A 22230-nucleotide genomic window follows, 5' to 3' on the forward strand; every position below is an offset into this window, starting at 1 on the left:
TAGAACTAGGTATGTCTTTTCTATCTACTATGTATTTCTGTAAATAAAGTAGCTTTTCTTATTTTACTAAGTCTCAAGTCTCAGTGATGCTGATGCAGGGTAAAAGCCTGCTTTCTTAGGCAAACGCACGCACACGCTGGCACACTCACATTTCAACATCTGCTGTTACTCTGCTTCTGTTGTGTTGCTTTAAACAAAATTAAGCACACAAATTACACACAGCGCAACCCACTGAACCCAATAAAGCTTACTTCTGAGTACACATGTATTGGATTGCAGATTTCCTTAATTACCAAAGAGTGGTATTCCCAAGTCCATCCTACAACAAGTGGTCAAAAGGGGGTCCTTATAGTATGGTTTACACCCAACAAATATTTCCCCCCACTACGGCTCAATTTTCTCAGTGTCTGAATATTTATTACACAGAACAATCATTTAAATATGCATTCTTGAAAAACATTTAAAATAAACACATTTCTTTAAAAGGCTTCTTAACAGGGACTGCATCTTTTTTAAAAATGTACAAGAAACACGGAACAGAAAGATTTGGAAAGGGAAATACTTTTGTTTTCTCTCCTCCCTCCCCCCCCCCGTTTCCTGAGGTCTGGGGTGGGATGAGTAGAGGCTTTTGGTTCCGATGTCAGCGGGGCAGTGAATCTGCTTCAGATTTCAGCCTGAGCTTTCAAGGAACTATCCACCTTGGACAGCTCCTTGAAAGCTCAGACTAAAACCTGGAGCGGATTCACTGCCCCACTGACATCAGAGCCACCAGCCGCCACTGGGTGACACCGCTCAGGAGCTGTTGGACTCCACCTTAGCTCAACCCCAGGCAGCTATGGGCAGTGGTCATTAGGTGATTATGGGAGCTGTCCCATTGGTGGGACCATTAGCGAAAGTGGCTGGGGCTGATGGGGGTTGTAGCCCGCAACATCTCGAGGGCGTCAGGTCAGCTGGGGCTGATGGCAGTTGTAAACCTCTGGAGGGCGCCAGGTTGGCTGCCCCCGCTTTCGTCCATTTTCGGAGGAGATGGGACTAGAGACACTCGAGGACTTTTTCAGCCGAATCGCCGTTGCGACGGCGGTGCCAAACATCCCGGCGAGGGGCCAGACCAGCTCCTGAGTTTTTCACCGGCTCCTTTCACCGCGCGTCTTGCTGCCTCCTGGGGGAGGCGTTGGGGCTGGCGGGGAGCAGGTCCACGGAGGCCAGGCTCGCCGCCGGGCGCTCCTCTTCAGTCTCCTCCTTCGCCGGCACTTCTCCCGAAGACACCGCGCAGTCTTGCTCCGGCTCCTGGCCGCCGCCGCCGCCGCCGCCGGGGCCTCGCTTCTTATCCTCTTCCTTCTTCCACTTCATCCGCCGGTTCTGGAACCAGATCTTGATGTGCCTCTCGGTCAAGTTCAGCATGACGGCCAGCTCCACCCGGCGGGGCCGGGAGATGTACTTGTTGAAGAGAAACTCCTTTTCCAGCTCCAGGAGCTGCGCCCGCGTGTAGGCTGTCCTCGTCCGCTTGTTCTCCTCTCGCTCCACCGCGAAGGAGCCGCCTAAAGAAAAAGGAACGTTAGAGAAACGCCCCAGAAGCGAGGAGGGCATTGATGGCTCTTAAGGACTAGAACCTTGAGGAGACGAGGACCGCTTTTTTAGTGCTTACAAAACACCTGCGCTCTTTCGGAGCACCGGGCAGAGATTCAAAGCGGAGGTACCGAAGCTCTTCCGGTCCTCTGCCTCGGGAAAGGCCATTTTATTTTGTTGTATGAATTCAAGGTGGCTGTCCCTATGGTCGCAAGAAAATGTCTAGCCACCTGATCTATGTCACCCAGTTAAGCACAACCGTGTGGATTTGAATACAAGGGCAGGTTTGAACACATTTACATAAACACTTATTCAACAGAGACACGTCTAATCGCGCTCCCAGACTCTTTGTTGGAAGGGGGGCAAGAGCAACTCCTGTTTTGTTCTTTTGTTTATGTTCCAGAAGAGAGATAGAGTTAGGGTCCTCTAGATGGCTAGGCTTGATTACCTTTACCTGTGATGCTCTGACTGACTTCCTTCCATTGAAGCTTATCTGCCCCTCTTCCTTCCGCCCTCTTTTCTCTTCTCCGCCTGTCCGGGAGAGGGGAGAGAGGAGATACCTTTTGTCTCTGCTCTCTCTCTCCTAGCTGTATGGGCAATTCCCACGCCTGGGCGTTGCGCCTCCAACGTAGTTAGTTAGAACTAGGTATGCCTTTCTATCTACTATGTATTTCTATAAATAAAGTAGCTTTTCTTATTTTACTAAGTCTTAAGTCTCAGTGATCCTGATGCAGGGTAAAAGCCTGCTTCCTGAGGTAAACACACACACTCGCTGGCACACTGGCATTTCAGACCGCTGTTACTCTGCTTAACTAATTTAGCACCACAACACTATTTTGATGCAGAGCTGTCAGCAGATTCAAGTTCCCAGTGGATTTGGTTATTTACCTGCCTTTTAACCGACGAATCGCCCCAAATAATTACTACTGCTAACAGCGGCAACAACAACTGCATTTATACCCTGCCTGTCCTCCGAGGAGCCTGAGGCATACGATGAACGGGCGGGTTTCACGTGGAAGCTGCAACACGGGAACCTGCCTTACGCTGGGTCAGACCATCGAGCTCGGTATTCTCTACCCTAACTGGCAGCAGCTCGCCAGGGCTTCAGGAAGGCGCTCCTTCAAGCCTTACCTGGAGACGCCCTCAGGGACTGAACCTGGGGCTTACTCCCGTCCTATCCAAGCTGATCGCTAAAATGTCAGCGTATCTACACGCGCCTTTTTTGCCTTTAAAAAAACAAGATAGTAAGAAAGTATGAAATAATGTACAACAGTCCAATAAACAAGGGATAGTCATTCTCCCATATGCACCTGCTCAGGCCTTGGTGGGGACCCCCTTTTGAAGGTACCTTATTTACCTGGCATCCTGGATTCGGGCCCCCTGAGGACCGAGCCCCCGTCCGTTTCAGATACGATCGGCAGGACTCTGGGAGGGGGGGTTTGCCACTAGTTAAAAACTTGTTTTTTCACCCAGCCTTTGTATCTTTGTACACCAGTGTGGTGTAGTGGTTAAGGTGCTGGACTACGACCTGAGAGACCAGGGTTGGAATCCCCACACAGCCAGGAAGCTCATCTTGGGCCAGTCACTGCCTCTCAGCCTCAGAGGAAGGCAATAGTAAACCCCGTCTGAATACCGCTTACCATGAAAACCCTATTCATAGGGTCGCCATAAGTCGGAATCCACGTGAAGGCAGTCCATTTCCCTTTTTTGTATCTTGCACACTACAGATTTTAATTCTGAAGTATTTTGACCTGTTTGGGAATCTTTTAATTGCCACTTTAAGCCACTTTATTTATTCATTTGCCGCTTATTACAAAACCTTTTGTCTCAAAGTTTGCTGTGGCATATTGCCTGAGGTATATGAACCAAAGAAATAAACAAACAGCTAGAAAGCCGTTATTGTTCCTTTTCTGTTACACCAATGCCGTTTATAGGTGTTGTGTGTGTGTGTGTTACTTTTTTTAAAAAAGGAAGCCTTTGAGTTTCACCTTTAAAATTCGCCCTTGCGACAGATTAAAAAGGTCACTGAAAGTGGTGGGTTAAAGGGTGCCGAAATCAAACGGAGCAAAACTAGCAAGAGGGCAGGCGGCCGACGAGAATCCGGCATCTGAAAGACCAGAATGTCGGAGACTCGCGATGCTGGGAACGGAGAGTATTGAGTGAGCTTATGTGTGTGTGTTTGAATCTTTGCTAAGATTCTACCTTCCCTGCAAATTAGTCAGACAGAGACTTTAAGGTTTAAAATAAGAAAGAACTATTTTATTCTGGAAGTACATGCTTGATAGGAAAGAGTCCTATATCTAGCTAACTAGCTAAGTTGGAGCTGCAAACACTGAGCCCAGTGCTTGCCCTCATGCTTGGAGGAGAGGGAGAGACAAAAGGAATATGTCTGCTCCCCTCTCAAGAGAAAGAAAAAGACTAGGAAGGAGGAAAGGAACTGTGATCAACATCCTCTGCATATCATATTCCAACACAGAAAGGGTCAAACGACCTGAGATACATAAGAAAGAAACCATGAACCTGTTGGAAGAGACCTGTTAGCCCCTGGGGAAGGGCAATAGCTCAGTGACAGAACATCTGCTTTGCAGGCAGAAAGTGATCAACATGTAATAAAGAAAAATAAAGCTTCTGTTCCTCTAAACCGGGATGATGCAGTCAAAAGTGGTCATGGTGGTCCCTGGAAGACACACCTGTTTAGGCAAGCATTCCTGATCTCCTGACTTAATTGTTTTAATTGCTGTTCCAACTCTTTTAATTGTGATGTTTTAATGGGATTGTTTTCACTTTAAATATGTTTATTTTAATGTTTTGATGAAATTGTTTTAGTATGCATTTTAATTATATAAGTTTATATATATATATTGTAAAGGGTTCTATGATTGTAAACTGCTTAGAAGCCACCTTGGCAATTAAACAGTATATAAATTAATATAATACTAATTAGGGAACTTGGAGTAATTGACACTTCCCCATCAATGAAATCCATGAGACATAAAAATTAAGCATGTGCTCATTGAAATCAATGAACCTTAACAGTGATTAGCTTTTCCGGATGTTGCCATAGTTTACTTAGGTAGGGTAATTCCAAGTGCAGTCAGTTGCCATTTTTAGGCCTATTGGAAAATAACTTCTCAAAAGTCAATTGTTATGGAAATATCTACAAAGAATCTGCAGTTTCTTCCCCAACAGCATATTACAGCTTTTGCGTTACCTAAGCAAACCAACCATAGCTTATTCATAACATTGGAACCAGGACACTAAAGCTTCGATCTTAGATTGACTTACCTAGAAGTAGGTCCCATTGAACTCAGTAAGACTTACTTCTGAGGATTGCACTGTGTCCAAATTAGAGTAGACCCACTGGAATAATGAACCTAAGCTAGTAATGCCCATTAATTTAATGGGTCTGCACTGAGTAGGACTAGCGTTAGATGCAACCCTAATAGGGCATACTTAACCATGTCTTCTCAGTAGTAAGTCCTATAGAATTCAATGGGTTGTACTCCCAAGTAAATTGGATTAAGACTGTAGCTGATGTAAGTAAGTAACATTGATTCCATCCTTATCCTGACAATTAATTTTCCCTCCAGCATTTCTCAAATTCTTTAGTTTCACAGTTTGGGAATGAGATTTCATTTATTAATTTTAACAGATACGTTGTTTTATATGGGCATTAAAACAATCCATTTTCTCAAAACGAGTTTTGGGGGGAGGGTGGGATTGCATGCTCTTTTACTATAGTTAAACTCGATGTCGCATATAGATTTGGCTGTCAACATAATTAGCTTTACCCTGGCAAAGCGTCGTATAGATCCTGAGGGTTTTGCTTTTGCAAGAAACATTTTTAGTTACCTGTTCTTGGACTTTAAAAAAAAACCGTTGAACCTTGTGCCGAAGCACATATATGCAAAGCAAACAGGGTTAGATGGGATGCTAATCTATTGAATTTGAATATATAATAACCCTGACGGTTTTGAACTTTTTACAGTGCAAGCCTAACCGTGGCTACTCATAAGTAAGTAATATTGAATACAGTGTGGCTTACTTCCAGGTAAGTGGGGTTAGGATTGCAGCCTAGGAGAATTTCATATCAAACAAATGAGCATAGGATAGGGCTCCGTAATTCTGAGGTTCTGTACACACACTTACTTGGGAGTAAGCTCCACTAACTTCACTCTCTAAACTTAAAAGTAGGGGATTATACATATAGTGGAACTCATTTTCAAGTAAATAGACACCATTCAGGCAAACTTCTGCACTTATAAGGGTGTATTCCAATGGTGCACTTTAGTAACGTTAGATAGCATGCCCCCCGCCTGAATTTAGGCCTTACTTCCGAGTAAACATGCAAAGGCTCTGCCTACAGGAGCCAGGATCAGGCTGCACTTCTCAACAGGCATTGCGTGTACATGCCTAAGGCTGTACAGTTTTACACTTGCTTGAGAGTAAAATCCATTTAATTCACTGGTATTTATTTCCTGTTTAACTTGCATAGGATTAGACTTCTCATCTCCACCCTCAAGGCATGAGCGTACCTGTTTTTTAATAATAATAATTTACTAAACTTATATACCACCCTTCGTCCCAGAAGGAGCTGAGGACGGCAAACAACGTGATAACACAATTTAAACCATCTTAAAAACAAAAGATTTTGAAAATAATCCCAGTACCGATGTAGACTGCGATAAAAGCATCTACTGAAAAGGCTTGTTGAAAGGTGCTTCAGTGTGCCTGGATCTTGTCCTGGGTACTTGATAACACCGGACTGCTAAATTGGGCCTCCTAGAAATTAAGTAGGAATATTCTCCTTGGCTTCGAAGTCTACAAGAACCCAGTTATTAACCCTGGAGAAAATTGCAGTGCAATCCTAGACATGTCTGTTCAGACGTAAGCCACGTTGAATTTAAGGTCTCAGAATTACAGGACCCTCTCCTAACCTCATTTGTTTGATATTCAAGTCTCTTTAAAATCAGTGGGTTTTTAAACATCCAGATTCCGTATAGCACCCCATTTGTTTATCTGGGTGTAGTTGAACTGTTTGAAGGTACAAGAACAGGAAAATCAAGATGCTTCTCTTGCCGAATTTCCCCTCTCATATGGGGTTTTCTGCCGGGGTAAGGAGGCCGGGACTGGAGTGACAGTCAATTTATATGCAAGAAGTGCAGTTTAACCTGATCATGAAAGAGCATGCAAATTCATACGGGCTCGTTCACGTCCTCTCAGAACAACCCAAAACCATCGCAGAAGGAATCTCCAGTTGCGAGGTCCTCCCAATCATCAGACACAAACATTCACGGGTTATTTTAAGGTGCTAGGGTTCCCCCCCTTTTCTTTAGGCAAGATTTAGAATTCAGAGAAAAGTAACTCATGACTAAATGTCCCATACCATTAATTAAGTGTATCATTCCATTAATTGCAATGGAACGTCGATATTCACTTTTGCTGATGTTGCAATTTGCAATGGTGCAAAATTATTTTGTTCAGACAGTTGGTACTTCAGTAGTCCCTCCTACTTCTGAGTGGACTTTAAAAGGCTTGAACATGCTCCGACTATCGCTGAAAGTAGAAATTGAAAGTAAAACTCTCAAAAAGGTGAAAACTGAATTTCAAAAAGGCACGTTTCTGTGCAATTCAATGGACATATACTCAGAAGAAAATCCCAGTGTGTTCCATGAGGCTTACTCCGAAGTAAGTGAGTTTAGGATTACATAAATGTGCTTTACACAGCAGGGTCAATCAACAGCAAATTTTAATTTCAGATATTTATGGAGAACACTTCATTGGGACCTAAATGTAAATATACTGCCTTCAAGTCGATTCCGACTTATGGCGGCTCTGTGAATAGGATTTTCATGAGGCTGAGAGGCAGTGACTGGCCCAAGGTCACCCAGTGAGCTTCATGGCTACTTGGGGATTCGAATCCTGGTCTTCCAGGTCGTAGTCCAACACCTTAACAACTACACCACAAACGTATTGCTCGCAATTATGAGGCTTTGCTATCTTTTCCACCTACCTCTGCATTAAGCATGGGGAAGTCTAGCCTTCAACTTGTACCAACTTGTAAAATAATTTTTGGCTTAGCCTTTAATTGCTTTATTTTATTGAACCACCTGAAGTCTTTAGAAACAAAGTTTGCAATGTGTTAATTCAAAGTCACCCACCTATTTAGGTAAGGGTTAGCAGTACATCATTCAGCTGATTTAGGTCAAATGATTTCACCCTATTCATTCATTCAATTTGTATCCTGCCCTTCCACCTAAAGGAGCTCAGGGCTACAAACAAAAATGTTAGAACATAATTTTAAATAAAATAGTATGTATTTAAAACAATTAGAACCATATTCTAACACATTTAAAAACAATTTTAAAAGATAATTAAAAAAAACAGTCACATACCCTTACAGTTTCTAATTTCAAGGTTGCCATGGCCATCAAATGCCTGGGTAAACAGGGGTGTCTTTAAATTTCTCCTGTAAGTCAGTAGCGAGGGCAACAGACACACCTTACCAGGGAGAGCATTCTACAAACAGGGAACCACCAGTGAGGCCATTTTATCCATCAATACCAACCAGGCTGTAGCCAGAAGTGGCACCAAAACAGTAGTCTAAGTGCGAGTTCACCAGAACATGGACAACTGCAGCCAGATTTCTTAGATTCAAACTAATTCTTTTAGACAGCAGATTCTCTTGTCTCTAACAGTGCAATCCTATGTATGCCTAGTTCAAGGGGCTAATTGCCAGGTAAGCATTCATAGGATTTCATCCTTAATAACTGTCTCTTCCTTTTTGTCACTGGTGAAATTGAGAATTTATCTCTTTAATGTCCTGTAACTGTAGGTGCTCTGGATAAGTTGGCTCCCTGCTCATGTTAAAAGTCTGTAACTGTTGGTCCACATTAAAACAAAACTGTAAATTCTACAGACAGTGACTGTTAATTTCCAGGTACTTGACTGCTACCTGGATCGATGTGAAATAAGCTGATGGCGCTTAATGTGCTCTGTGATTATGCTAGATGTTTTCTTTTTTAAAGTTATGAGTCCTTTTTATTAATGATGTGTGAGAGCATGTGTCTGGGAATTTCATTTAATTTTATTTAAGGAATCTATATCCACCCCTCAAAAAAATATAAAACTTAAAAGCACAATAAAAATTTAAAAACAAACACGCAAACTAAAAATATACAACTATTAGAAACAGCAAAAATGGTTTGTATTGTTCATACTGGTTCTTTCACCAAAGTTTGCTATGGTTAATGGCTGAAACAAGGAGATCAAACTGATCTAAAATACTTTACATGTGTATGGCTGCATACATATATAATATGTACATTAGAATGTATATTGAGACAGTGTCTGTGTGTGTGAGAGAGACTTGTTTGGAAATAAGGAGTCCCCACTTTCTATGACATTCATATTTACTGTGAGTAAACCAGTACTGCAAACTTGTTTCTTGCAGCAAACATGTGAAATGTGAACAACAGATGTGGGTCTTTATACAATCATCTAAGTAATGTACCAGAAAGCTCAGAGTTGATTCTGATGATATACCAGCAGCCAATTTGTAGTAAACAATGAGACTTATGCATATGAACAGTATCAACGTTATGCTGCTCATGTGAACTGGCCACTTGTGAGAGCAGTTTTTACTACAAGTCAGCCACTGCAAATCATTGGAACAGGCTATTCAGTTTTGCCATGTATACATGGGAGTTTAAAGATCTGTCATCTATAATTTTTGTTTACTGTGATGAACACAGATGTAACACTGCTGTATCTCTGATTAACATGACTGCCATATAATGTGCAGCCACTCTGTATTCTTCTGCAGTTTCTTATAATCCTATTCCAAATATTTTCCTAGGCATATGAACCATTATTTTTGGTGGGTGGGTGGGTGGGTGGGGTGGATTTCAGATCTGCTTCACACATTACATGGCAGCTGGGCTACACCAGTGCATCTAGCCATGCATTTCACAGGAAACTGATGCATCACAATGCTTAGCCAGACTTCACTGAACTGGCTGGATGCGTCATTTCAGTTGTTGTCAATTGGAGAGTGTGCATCTTCATTAGTGCCCCTAGTTATTGTGCATGACCAGAGTTGGAAACGGGCCAGCAGTCTGACAGTGTTCCAAAACCACACTGGCTAACAGTGTGCTTCAGCACATCTTTCCAGATTTGCATGTATTCTCTGAACAGTTGCATTCCAATTTGAGACCTATTTTTCCTCTTCTTCCCAGAGACACACACATGAAGAGTAGCCATTGTGAACACAGGTAAAGCTTTATGAAGATAAATGCTGGAAAAGCGCAGCCTACTTAGTCATCTCATCCACCTACCCTTCCCTTGGACATTTCTTCCTCAGCTCTCAGCTCCTTTCTGTCAATCACTATGTCATCCCTGTTCTACTTTCTTCCTTCGGAGACTTCTGTGTCTACCTCCTAAGACTGCCAGACATTTTGCTTTGGAAAGCTTTGCCTCGTCACTTACTGATATGTTCCTGAACTTTCACTGACATTCATATCCACAGAATTATAAAATTGAAAAGGATATTGGAGGTCATCTAGTCCAGCCTTCACCAATCTAGTGCCCTCCAGATGTTTTGGACTACAACTCTCAGTGGTCTCAACCCATGGCTGATGAGAGTTGTACTCTAAAACATCTGGAAAGCACCAGGTTGGTGAAGGACAGTCACATCTACACAGTGCATTTAAAGTACATGGCTTCCTGCAAGAATCCTGGGAACTGTAGTTTACCCCTCAATACAGCTACAGTTTCCATCATCCTTGACAAACTATAGTTCCCAGGATTCTTTTGGAGAAGCCATGTGTTTTAAGTGTGCTTTAAATGTATGGTCTAGATGTAACCCTAGTTCTATGTTCTGCTCAGTGCAGGACCTGCAACATCGCATCAGTATCTGAGACTTCACCACAACATATGCATATATTTTTAAATTAACATTGCAACCCTAAGCACACTAATTTGGTGGTAAATTCTAGTCACTATAATCCATGTTATACTGCACATGTTGTATTGCAGTCCCTGGTACTTTATCTGATCTGGTATCAGTTAAACACCTGATCTTAAATACTGTAGGAAGACATCACTCCCATTGTTTTTCTTAAGCAAGGATCAGGTTCACAACCTGAAAGTAAAAAGACAAACTAAAATAGTGTTATATTTTTAGGAAAACTAATTAAAATGGTTGGAAAGCACCTAAACAGCCCTGCAGTCAAGTAGGATCCTAGAAGGATACTGTGTCAAACACTGAATTATAATAAAGGTAAATAAGAAAGTAACCAAACAGAAGTATTTAACTAAACTTTCTTAAAAGAATCTGTTTTATCATTCACTTATTTACATATAATACTTATTTTAAAGTATGAAATAAATCTTAGTTGATGGATGGAATGTTTTAATCAATTAACTGTTCAATCCTACATATGTCTATTCAGAAGTAAGCACAGCTGAGTTGTTTACTGTGAGCAAGTCTCATTGAATTTGATGGGGCTTATTTTTGAGTAGAGATGCATAGATTTGCACTGTAAATATGAGAAGTGCATTAATTTTGAAGGGGGAGGAAGGCATACTTTATTTTTAGATGTGCAATATGCCAACTATTTCATCTATTGATTTCAATGGGTCTACTCTGAGTATGACTAATGTTGGATATCATCTTACACATCCCAGTGGATGCCATCTTAGAAGAAGGTTTCAGTCCTGTGTGTGAGTAAAAGTAGAAGACTTCTTTCAAGATGGCACTTGCCACCTGTGTTTTTTTATGAATAAAATAATTAACTTTTCTAAACAAGAAAAATGTGTTACTCATTTAATATAGGATACTTTTTCATTTGGTTTAAAAGGTTGTGTGGATTAATCTTATTTTAAAAGGTAATCCTAAGCAAATTTACCTGGAAGTAGCTCCCACTGAACTCAGTGGGGCTTCCTTAACAGGACTGCACTACTAAGGTTGTAGGTAGCCCTATCTGTTTCCTAGGGAAGTATGCTTAAGATTGCTGTTGTATGTTGTCTGAATACTTTAATGCACATAGCTGAATGATCAGTATTTTTGGTTCTTTGGGACATTAAGAAATTGCTCATACTGTTTAATAGATTGACTTCCATCCTTAATAAATGTGCTACATTCTAATTTTTTAATAGATCTGGATTGCACCACACAACTTGCTGCTTTTATTAATGTAGTGTGCCTGCATCCTGATATAAATTGAAGCAAATCTTCAAGCCAGCAAAAGGTAGTTTGGGCTAGATCACTATGAATACCCAAAAATGTTCAAAAAATAGCTTCCATATAGACCAGGTTTGTCACTCATATTTTGAATGGAAATGTTTAGCTTTAAAATTCAAATTTCTGTTTGAAATGTGAGGTTTTGGGCTTTGAATTAATGTGCTTTTAGACTTGTTGGCATTGTTTTGATACGTCTTGAATAGGAAATACTTCATCAGCCATCAGATAGGAACTATGACTGCATGCCAAACTATCAAACACTGTTAAAGATGAAATGCCGACTGCATTTCAAATAAGGACAATTTTTTTAAGCAAATCCACATTCACAATATCCAGAGAATATTCTATGTTAACAATCCCAGGTAATTCATTTCAGCTATACCGGGACTATTGAAAAGGACAGATATTGTAGACAAAATATACTGTAAAATACCTCCTACTATGTAGGTTGATTGGTATATCAAGGGTAACATACAACAAATGGATTATACATTCCAACTTAATTTTCAGCTACCTTGAAGACCTTTAACTGGATCCAAAGACCCATATGGCTTGTTTCCCTTCCCCAAGGGAGATTTGAGCTTGGGTTCCTCCTCCAAAAGGCAATCCCATTTGACATATCTCTTTTGAAAATGAGGAAAGTTTGAAAAGCAGCTTATGATATGGCATAATGTGATGTGCCACACAGGAGAATTGTCCACAGTCTTCCAGAGCCTGCACCTTTAGATCCTGGCCCTTAGGTAGAAAGGTGAGATATAATAGTTTTTATATTATTTTATTGCATTTATATTCCACCTTCACTCCAAGGAGCACAAAATGGCATAATGGTTCTTTGCCTCCTCCCAATAATCCCCACAACAACCCTGTGAGGTAGGTTAGGCTGAGAGGCTGTGACTGACCCAAGGTCAGCAAGTCAGCTTTGTGGCTGAGTGGGCATTGGAACCTTGGCCTCCCACGCTGTAGTCTGACACTCTAACCAGTGCACCAAATTGGCTCTTTTTAAAATAACAAGTATATTATGAGAGACAGGGATATAGCAGCACACACTAGTGTGTGTATCTATTATATCCATGTTAAATGCATTGGGCACATCTAGCGGATTACCCAAATCCCATTGCAATAAATGGGAAGTGAGCTAGAACACTCAGTTTGTTATTTTACATATTATCCTAGACAGTAATGCACAGTGGTTAGAATAAGTACCGATGTACTCCCAGCTGAATCCAGCTTAGGCTGCAATCCTGATCCTACTTGCCTGGGAGTAAGTCCCATAGAATTCAGTAGGACTTACTTCTGAGTAGACATAGTTAGGGCTGCCGCCTCATGAAGGTTTTATATGCTGCTCTGAGTGCCGTTTCGGCAGAAAGCTCAGTCTGCAGACACTTGAAATTGATATGGAAGTCTCTCTTTGGAAATAAGGTCCATAGTTTGCGAGGGAAAATACTGCCCGAAAATGCCCCTTGGATTCAGCCCAATGCAGCGACAACTCCGTACTAGGTTCCCTCACACACCGCCAGGACTTTTAGTTGGAAAAAGTTTGACCAAAACCAAATGGTACTTTCGCATAGGAAACCTCTCGAGGATGAGGTTGTGTTAAGTATATGTTGTTGTTATGTGCCTTCAAGTCGATTACGACTTATGGCGACCCTATAAATCAGTGACCTCCAAGAGCATCTGTCGTGAACAGGATATGAGACACCATCTAAAGAGAACCGGTACAATTACGCACTGTGTGGGGCACACAGGAAGATCTACCAAAAGGTTAAGGTAGGAGGCAGAGCTAAAGGGGCCTTTCGCTTGCGCCCGAGTCTGTGTTATTGTTTGGATAAAAAAAAACACAGAGAGAGAGGATTTCCCCCTGAGCCCTTTGGGCTTTTTGCTCCCAGTGAGCGCTTACTCCGAAGTAAGTGAAGAGAGGCTTGCAGTTGACATTCAGAGGCTTCCTTGAAAAGTCTGCAAAGAGAAGCCTTCTGCTTCTTATTTCAATGCATTTTAAATTCATGCCGGCTAAACAGGAGAAGCGGTGGACTTGGGTTCTCTGAAAACTGTAGACGCAAATGTTATTTATCGATTTTAGAAGGGTGGCCGTCACAGAGGACGCCGCCGCTGTATGTACGCTCGGTGGTAAGTCCTTCTGAATTCAGTGAGACTTACTTCCAAGTACATGCTGGATGGCAGCCTCAGTCAGCAAGTCAATTCATACTTACCTGGGAATGAGCCACCCTCAACTCACTGGCGCTTATTTCTGAGTAAATACGCATAGGACTGCGCTCTTGCCCCGTTGAATTCACGGGGATTTTCTTTGGAGTAAAGGTGTATAGGCTTGGGCTTTTCATCCAGGAGAAGTTCCTTGGTGCAGACTCCGAATGATTTTATCAGCTTCATGCTAAGCTGAGCTCCCATTGCAGCCTCTAAGCAATTCCTCCAGAGGGAATGAAAGAGGGCCGATCAAGGAGGAGGGCCGTTTTCTTCCCGGTAGCGATCGAGCCACGCTCCAGGAAGGGCCGTCGGGGGAACTAGCTGTCTGGCTGCACAATGTTATCGAGCCCTGCGCCTTGCGCGCTCCAGGTCACGCCTTTCTGCAAATATTGCATTAAGGGCTTTGTTAGAAGAGATAGCAGAAACGAGGGATGGGGGGGTCCCTACAAAGTTCTTAGGAGGGGCAACAAATAGGCTTTCTCTTATGACCAGTGACTGGAAAACAGAAAAAAGATGGGGGGATGGGGGAAAAGACTCACGGCTAACAAAATGGATAAACATTGCTGTCTAATTCGTATATCGCTGTGAAATAGTATATGACACGTGGCATGAAAACAGTTTTAACTAAAATACAATAAAAGAGACGGTGACACCTTCAAGACCAAAAGAATTCTTGAGGCAGACTGTGGACTAGCGCTTATTTTATCAGATGGATGAAATGTTTTCTATTCAGAGAGGAAGGCCGAGAACTGTTACACGGAGAAAAAGTCCAGAAATCATGAACGCTACACTCAGTCTATTTGCGTCACAATTAAAGCACCATCCTCTGCATGTCTGCTCGGAAGGAGGCACCATGGAGCTCTATGGGGCCGACTCCGAGGCAAGTGTGTATAGGCCTGCTGTCCAAGGCGGCTTTAAAAACTGGGTTGAAAAACGATGCAAGGTCTGGAAATTGGCACCAGCAAGGGCGAACAATGAGAAATCTGTTAAGAGGAAAGGAGAGGCCCGTCTGGTCCTGACTCTGTTCGCACAGCGGCCAACCAAATGCCCGTGGGAAGCCCGCAAGCAGAACCAGGGGCGTCCTGCCTCAGACGAGGGAGGTGGGAGAAGCCTTTAAAGTATCGCAAGACAATGCGGTTGTTTTGAGGCTGCAAACACGCTAGTCGCCAGATCAAAGCGTTTCCATGAGCCACACCTGGAGGGGGAACGGGTTGATCTGCCCGTCAGTTGCAAAACCTCTTTGAGGCTGAATTTTAAAAAACACCCACTCAAGCTGCTCCAGAGAGCCAGTGTGGTGTAGTGGTTAAGGAGTTGGACTACGACCTGGGAGACCAGGGTTCGAATCGCCACACAGCCATGAAGCTCACTGGGTGACCTTGGGCCAGTCGCTGCCTCTCAGCCTCATGAAAACCCAGGGTCGCCATAAGTCGGAATCGACTTGAGGGCAGAACACAACAACAACAAAACAAGCTGCTCCCAGACGGTTTTACAGTAAAAGGGGGCGGGGCCTGACTGGTGTGGTGTGGCCCCGTTTTCAGAAGAGAGAGGTGGAGACGCACTGGAACGGGCAGAACAGTGAGCGAGTTTCTACCCCGAGTTATCCTCTGGGAGCTGTTAGCATCGAATTTGCTGCTAAACTGGGAAGCAAATCCCACTCAGTTCAACGGGCATTCACATTAAATTGCACAGGACTGCAATTTTCCTGGGGTTTGCATGGATCCTGACGCCACTGAAATGGGAGGGAGAAATCCCATGGATTGCAATGGAATTTATTTCAAATAAGGGGGTTCTTAGGGCATTATCTCTTAACGGATGTAGGTTGCAAATGTTAATGGCAACGGTTCATGGCACCATTCAAGGATCTCTTCTAAGGCGGAAAGCCAAAAACACCTGGGTCCTTTCCCAAATAAACTTGTTTAAGATCGAGGTGCCAGCTGTCTGTATGCTTACAATGTCTATATGGCTTTTGACATAATCCTGCTGTCGTCCGAGGCAACTAGACATAAGAAGAAACTCCAGATGGGAACGCGCATATCCATCCCTATCAAAAGCAGTCGGCTCACCTCTGACTCAAGACGTAGGATGGTCCCGTCTTTCCAGGTCGGCATCAGCTTAGGCTGCTAATGGAAGCCTGTTCCCTTTGGCTGATATCTCCTTCCAGATTCCTACTAATGTGTACCCTTTAAATATGTACACATTGTATTTTCTGTACCACGCTAAAATACAGGCAGGCTTAAAAACGCAGACATTTTAAACCATACTTTATGCACAACTGGGACTTACTTCCCAGTAAATAAGTTTAGGCTCAGAGTGTAAATTCTGCCATCCTTCTAAATGCTTTTGGAAGTGAATTCCATATGAAGACGGATCCTGTACATTTTGACTTGGAAATAAGCCCCGCTGAAATCAGTGGGATTCAGTGGAAGTCACTGAATATAGGACTGCAGTTTTAAATTATGCTGAATTTGCTCCAAAACATGTATTCCTGTGACTGTAATTTGTTTTCACTGTTTTTAATACTGTATTTTAAATGGTTGTAACCCACCCTGGGAATTACTGGTGAAGGGTGAGTGATAAATTATTATTATTATTATTATTATTATTATTATTATTATTATTATTATTATTATTATTATTATTATTATTATTATTAACTTAGAATCACTGTCCATAAAGTGTGAAGTGTCATTTCATAGTGCAGGCTAGTACTACAGCCTTCAAGGAGACCTATATGTGATAAGAGTCCTATCTTCAGGAATTCTGGACCAACGTGAACCGGATTTGACTCTGCAGTACGGTCTTGAAGCCAACTGAAGACTGACTGACCACTAAGATTAACAGCGCAAAAGTATGCCCGATTGCTAGAAAGTAAGTCCCGCTGCGTTCATTGGAGCTTCCTCCCTAGTAAATGTGTTGATACTAATCCAAGCAAAACAATCAATGAGATTTAGTTCCGTATCGATATGCATAAACTGCATGCAGCTCCTCTAATTAGTTTCAATAAGGCCAAGGGCCCTATCCACAACACTGTTTAAATCCATTTCGGTCCTATCGGCGTCACTGCGAATAAATCGGCTTAAACTGCAAATGCAATCTTATATACACACTCTCCTGGGAGTAAGCTCCATTGAACCCAGTCAGGGTTTTTTCCTGTTTGACCACACTCAGAGGATTGCACCGTAAAGGAAGCGAATTCTCTCAAGTAGCAGTCTAATCCTCAGCACATTCATGAAAAGGTAAGTCCCACCGAGTTCAACAGGCCTTTTGCATGCTGCTAGCATGGACTAGGGCAACATATAGCGCAGTCCTGCTGCTTAGCTGGAGCGCAGAATCAGCTTCCGCTTGGTTTAAGTCAAAACGCAACAGTGAACTTCTAGTGTGGCCTACACTGCCAGGTTCCCGCTTGTGTTTCTGCTTGGAAATGGCTTTTGACAAATGACCAATAAAGGCAGCTAAGTAAGTGGAGGAAATTAGCTTGCACGCTCTGGTTTCGATCCTGTTGCAACTGGAAAGAGAAATCGGGCGAGAAAGTCCCCCTCCCCTCCAAATATAGGGTTTCTGGCCTCCCCAACGCCAGTGAAACCAAGGCATTTGGATTCAAAATTATTTAAATGGTAAACTACTGAATTTACAGATGAAAATAATTCCCCCCTTTTCCCCACTTCTTTCTTGTATTTCCGTTTTGGAAAACACTCAGGGAAGTTTATAAAAGCAAGTTTACTAAAACTGCTAGATTATTTGAAGTCCATGTATAGTGATGTGGATATATTTGTTCATGAAGTATCCCGTTCACATCAGACAGGGATTAAAGTGGAATAATTTTCCCACCCACTACAACAGTATCTAAAAAAAAAAAAATTGAATCCTTTTAAATGTTTGCTAAATACTGTAATCAATTTCCAAGTAACAGTAAGGACTTGATTAAGGGAGGGGAGAATAACTCCAAATTATGCCTTAATAATATGGGATATTTTTACCACCTTTTCTGACGCTTGCTTTTTAACCACAGGGGTTATGTGAGCAAAAGCGTGAAGCAGCCTCAGGAAAGGTGAATACTTTTGAAAACCTATTCTGGAGTGACACCTTTGTGGACTACAATTGAAGGGAACTGAACTAGATACAGTAGTCATAGTGTACACTGGTACGCTGGTCATAGTAGGAGTTGGTCACCTTTTCTGGATCCACTTTTTTGGCCTCTGAACAGGTGGACTTTGAAGACAGCAGCAAACCAAATGTGGGTTTAGAATAAGGTCAAGTTCAGATTCCTACTGCCCGCTGATCAGTTGATTAAGAGTCTGCCTTCTTTGCCCCGTGGGGGCGAGGGCGCTACAGAAATCAATTCTTGCCCAGCGCATTAACTAGGGTTGATAAACTGCCCGGCAGCTCTAAGGCACAGCATGCTAAAGTCAGATTTATATCGTAGCAGTAGGAGGTAATGGGGCACTTTTGTTTTTTGTATTTTTTTTACAAGAGACCTTCATCTTAATGATACTCTTTTTGAGTCTGGAATTCGTTTAGCTCCTACACGTGTCTGCTCAAAACGAAGCCACACTAAGTCCAATGAAGTTTATTCCCCGGTAAGCGTATAATATAGGAGTACAATTTGCAGTCTTAGGCTGCAATCCAATACACACTTACCTAGGAATAAATCCCATTGAACCCAATAGAGCTTACTTCTGAGTAGACATGTATTGGATTGCAGCCTTAGTTCTCTCCCTTTCCTGGTCGCTTCCTAATTACATCAGAAAAGTGCACCAAGGGCGCCAACCTAATGACTTCCTATAGGCTGGCCGGCCCTCTAATTGAAAGAGGCAAAAGATCATTAGTATTAGTAGTTAGTATTATTATTACAATTCTCGGGTTTCCCATTAATAATAATAATAATAATAATATAGTTCAGTGCTGTACAAAGATCACTCTGTCCCCAGCCTCCCGAGACTGCGTCAGTTGTCATTAAAGTGACCCCAGCTCCAGTCAGGAAATGGAAGGGCTTCAACATCCAGAAGCCTTTCTCTTGTCTGTTAAGTCTGTTGTAGCAGTAACAACTAAGATTCTTGGGGCGCCTTCAAGACTAACAGAGCTATTGTAACGGAAGTGTGTTGTTAGTCCCGAGACTCTTTGAAGCTTTCACATCTGGACAAGGAAATCTCTCACGCCTGCCTTGAGCCTTACATTCCTCCCCAGCTGGTTTGGAGGAAGTACATTTCAGGAGCCCTTGGCTGCTTATACCTGCACACCGTTCATTCCATTTCAGTGGGGCCGCCTGATCGAGATTGGCTGCCATCAAATGAGTTTCCTTCCGTGTGAACACGCCTAGGGTTGTGCTGGGAATGCATTTAGAGGACTGAGATTTTTTTTAAAAGACTGTGGTGGTCCTTCCTTATCGGCATCCTTCGCCCCCTCCCTCCCTCCCTCCCTCCCTCACCCGTCCCCAAGAAAGACTGGAAATTCATTCCCCCAGACTTGGCGACCAGGCGCAAAGCGGTGGCCACGTCAAAGGCATCAGCCCGACAGAGAAACCGCGTTCTTCTTCAGCCGGAACCAAGACAGAAGGAGAGGAAGGCGTCTTACCCGTGCCAGCCCACTGTCCCTTCCAGGCGTGGGATTTGGTGGATTTCATCCAGGGGAACGGCAAGTGAACTCTCGGCTCCTCTAACACCCCAGCGTCCGTCCCATCTCCAAAGGGGAGCGCTTCCTGGTGCGGGTGAGGCAGCTGAGAGGGGTGGTGGTGGTGGTGGGGATGGTGATGGAGATGGGAAATACCTGGATCTTCGGTGATGGGGGGCACCTCGTAAGGGGAAATGTCTGCCGGGCTGCCTTGGTCCAAGGCCCCTAGCACATTCGGGTAAGGGGGCTGCTGCGGCGGCGGCTGCTGCTGCTGCGCTTGCCTGCCCATGTACAGGCAGGCTGGAGGGCTCTGGTTGTAATCCTGAGGTTGAGACCTCTGATAGGCGCAGGGCTCCTTGTAGAGCTGGCTGGAGACGTAATACTGGTCCTCGGTGTCCATGGCGAAAGGGCCCACCTGGGCCAGCCGCACATTCGTCGCGGGTTGGGCGAAGCCTTTGACAGGTTCGAGTCACCTGCGCCAGCGGCTGATGAACCCCGAGGACCGGGACGTCTCGGGAAGCTTTCCGATTGGCTCTGCGGCAGCCCGCGTGAGTCGACGGGCACCCCCATTGGGCGGCGCTTTCCCAATAAGAATGAGCGCTTCCTTCGGCTTGGAACCTCGCGGCCTCTTTCGCTTTCTTCGCAATAGGAGAGGGGGGTCTATAGGGTGGTAGCAGTCGGAACGAGCCAGCATCCCCTCCCCTCGAGCGTAACTTCGCTACATTTGCAAGGCGTCCGACGTCACGTGGTTATAGTCTAATCGCCGCGGAGCTGGAGCAACAGCAGAGGGGTTTGGAACGTGGGAAATAAAAATTGAACCGAGAGGCTCCCTGAGCATGTGCAAAATGAGAGCGCTGTCGTCTAAATAGCTAAAGTCCCTAGTTTGGATTAGAAAGAGGGGGTTTTCAGTTCGGAGGGGTGGTTTTCCTCAGTGACGCAGTTGGGTAATTTTAGAACCTGGACTTCGTAGCCTTAAGGGAGCAGAGAGCTCTTTAGATGGGGTGCGTTACTTCATTTAGTTCAAAACGTGCGGCACGCTAGCCTCGCTGCGCTTGGGCTCTTCTGCTAAGTAGGGCGCTGGCCCTGGCGCTAAAGGCCAGCCCTGGCACCAGTCGCTCTCCTCTACTCTTTCAGCTCCCTCTTTTTCGAGAAGAAACAAGAGGCTCGTTCCGCGAGGAAGGGCGGGATATAAATGTAATAAATAAATAAGCAAGCAAACAAACAAACCCTGAATATATGTGTGTGCGCGCGCGCGCCAGTGTCGGCTATGCAGCCAATCCTTTTCTTTAATGCCCGCATCACGGGCTCTTTATGCGGAACAAGTTGTCACGATTATTGTTGCATCCTGTTTTAAAACGAGCTTTCTGCGTGAGTTGTCAAGGCGCAGCGTGTAGCTGTAGTTGTTTTGACTCGACTGGAGCGCGGAAATCCAAGGTCTAGGTTTTCATGGCTTATTTCTTTATTCTTAATTATATTTCAAACATTTCTTCTTCTTCTTCTTCTTCTTCTTCTTCATTACAAATGCAATTCCACTGCGGGTTACCAATGAAAACAAATCCGGATCCAAAATCCTGGCTTGTGTGGTTGCGACTGAAAAAAAAGGGCTGATGTCTTTGCAAATGGCCACGTCGCCGATTGCGCAAACCACATCGCGCTGAAGGTCACATCTGCACCAGACAGCTTCTAGGAATCTTTGGGGGAAGCCGTGTGCTTTCAATGTGCTTTACATGGATGGGGTGGATGTGACCGAAGTCCATTGCAAAAGGTGCTCTGGGTGCTTCCTGAACGCATTTCGCATGGTAGGCTAACGAGGCCGCTGCTTGGCAGAGTCCAATGGGCCCATTTGGAAGGGCTCGCGTTTCAAAGCTCGCCTTCTGTATGTTCAGGAAAGCACCTGGGGCGGGGGGCGGGGCGGGGAGACGGCTTCAACGTGTGAGGGACCGTCTCCACGTTGTGGAACAGGGCAGGTGGCCAGGCCTCGCTTTCCCTCAGGTTTGTTTAAGCTCAATCAACAAGTGTCCAGGATTGTTGAATTTTAAACCTCTAGCCTGGGAAACCTGTCGACCTAAGTGAATTCTATCAGCCAGAGATTAGAAAAGGCCACTAGTCCCCTTATCACCTTTCTCAGTTCCTGCAGCAAGGAGGTTCAGCATGCAAACAGAAAAGAACCACTTCCTAACATACTTCATGCTCTAAGTCCTCCTCCAGTTCTTTGTTGGCATGCACACCAAATATCTGGGTTGTTGATGTTGTTATATACAGGACCTTGCTGCCATCTTGGACAGCATTAAAGGCTAGCAAATGATCAGATGATTGTAAAATTATCCTAAGTTGATTTCATTTATTATATTATTAAGGGATCATTTGGATTTTCCAGCCTCCAGCTTAAAAATGTCTCATCCTTGGGTTAACCTCTCTTATTTATTGTTACTTGTTACTTTTAGGACTGGTGTAATAGTGGATCGATTTGTTTTAGCAGAGAAGTGCTCTCTTGGCTCAATCTCCTTTCTGCAGTCCTATGCACAGTTACCTGGAACTGCAGTTTGATGCACAGTTTCCTGGGCATAGGCTCTGTAACATGCATAGGATTGAGTATTGCATTGTCTCAAAAGAAG

The 22230-nt window shown here is 43.7% G+C and overlaps 1 protein-coding gene across 1 annotated transcript; it reads right to left on the reverse strand.

The window, feature by feature from the left end:
* Nucleotides 1-395: 395 nt before the first annotated feature.
* Nucleotides 396-20015, reverse strand: PDX1 (pancreatic and duodenal homeobox 1). Its single transcript, XM_061629573.1, has 2 exons — nucleotides 19586-20015; nucleotides 396-1538 (listed from the first exon to the last, which is right to left on the reverse strand). The coding sequence occupies exons 1-2, from the start codon at nucleotides 20013-20015 to the stop codon at nucleotides 1138-1140; spliced, it is 831 nt and encodes a 276-aa protein (XP_061485557.1). The 3' UTR covers nucleotides 396-1137.
* Nucleotides 20016-22230: the final 2215 nt, after the last annotated feature.

Source organism: Rhineura floridana, chromosome 5 (assembly GCF_030035675.1).
Source record: "Rhineura floridana isolate rRhiFlo1 chromosome 5, rRhiFlo1.hap2, whole genome shotgun sequence".
NCBI lineage: Eukaryota > Metazoa > Chordata > Lepidosauria > Squamata > Rhineuridae > Rhineura > Rhineura floridana.

Excerpts from the sequence above, each read along its gene's own strand:
- PDX1 (XM_061629573.1), bottom strand. The coding sequence starts at position 20,015 with ATGGACACCGAGGACCAGTATTACGTCTCCAGCCAGCTCTACAAGGAG. Across the intron at positions 1,539-19,585 it reads CTGGAAGGGACAGTGGGCTG|GCGGCTCCTTCGCGGTGGAG; the intron begins GCACGGGTAAGA and ends CTTTTTCTTTAG.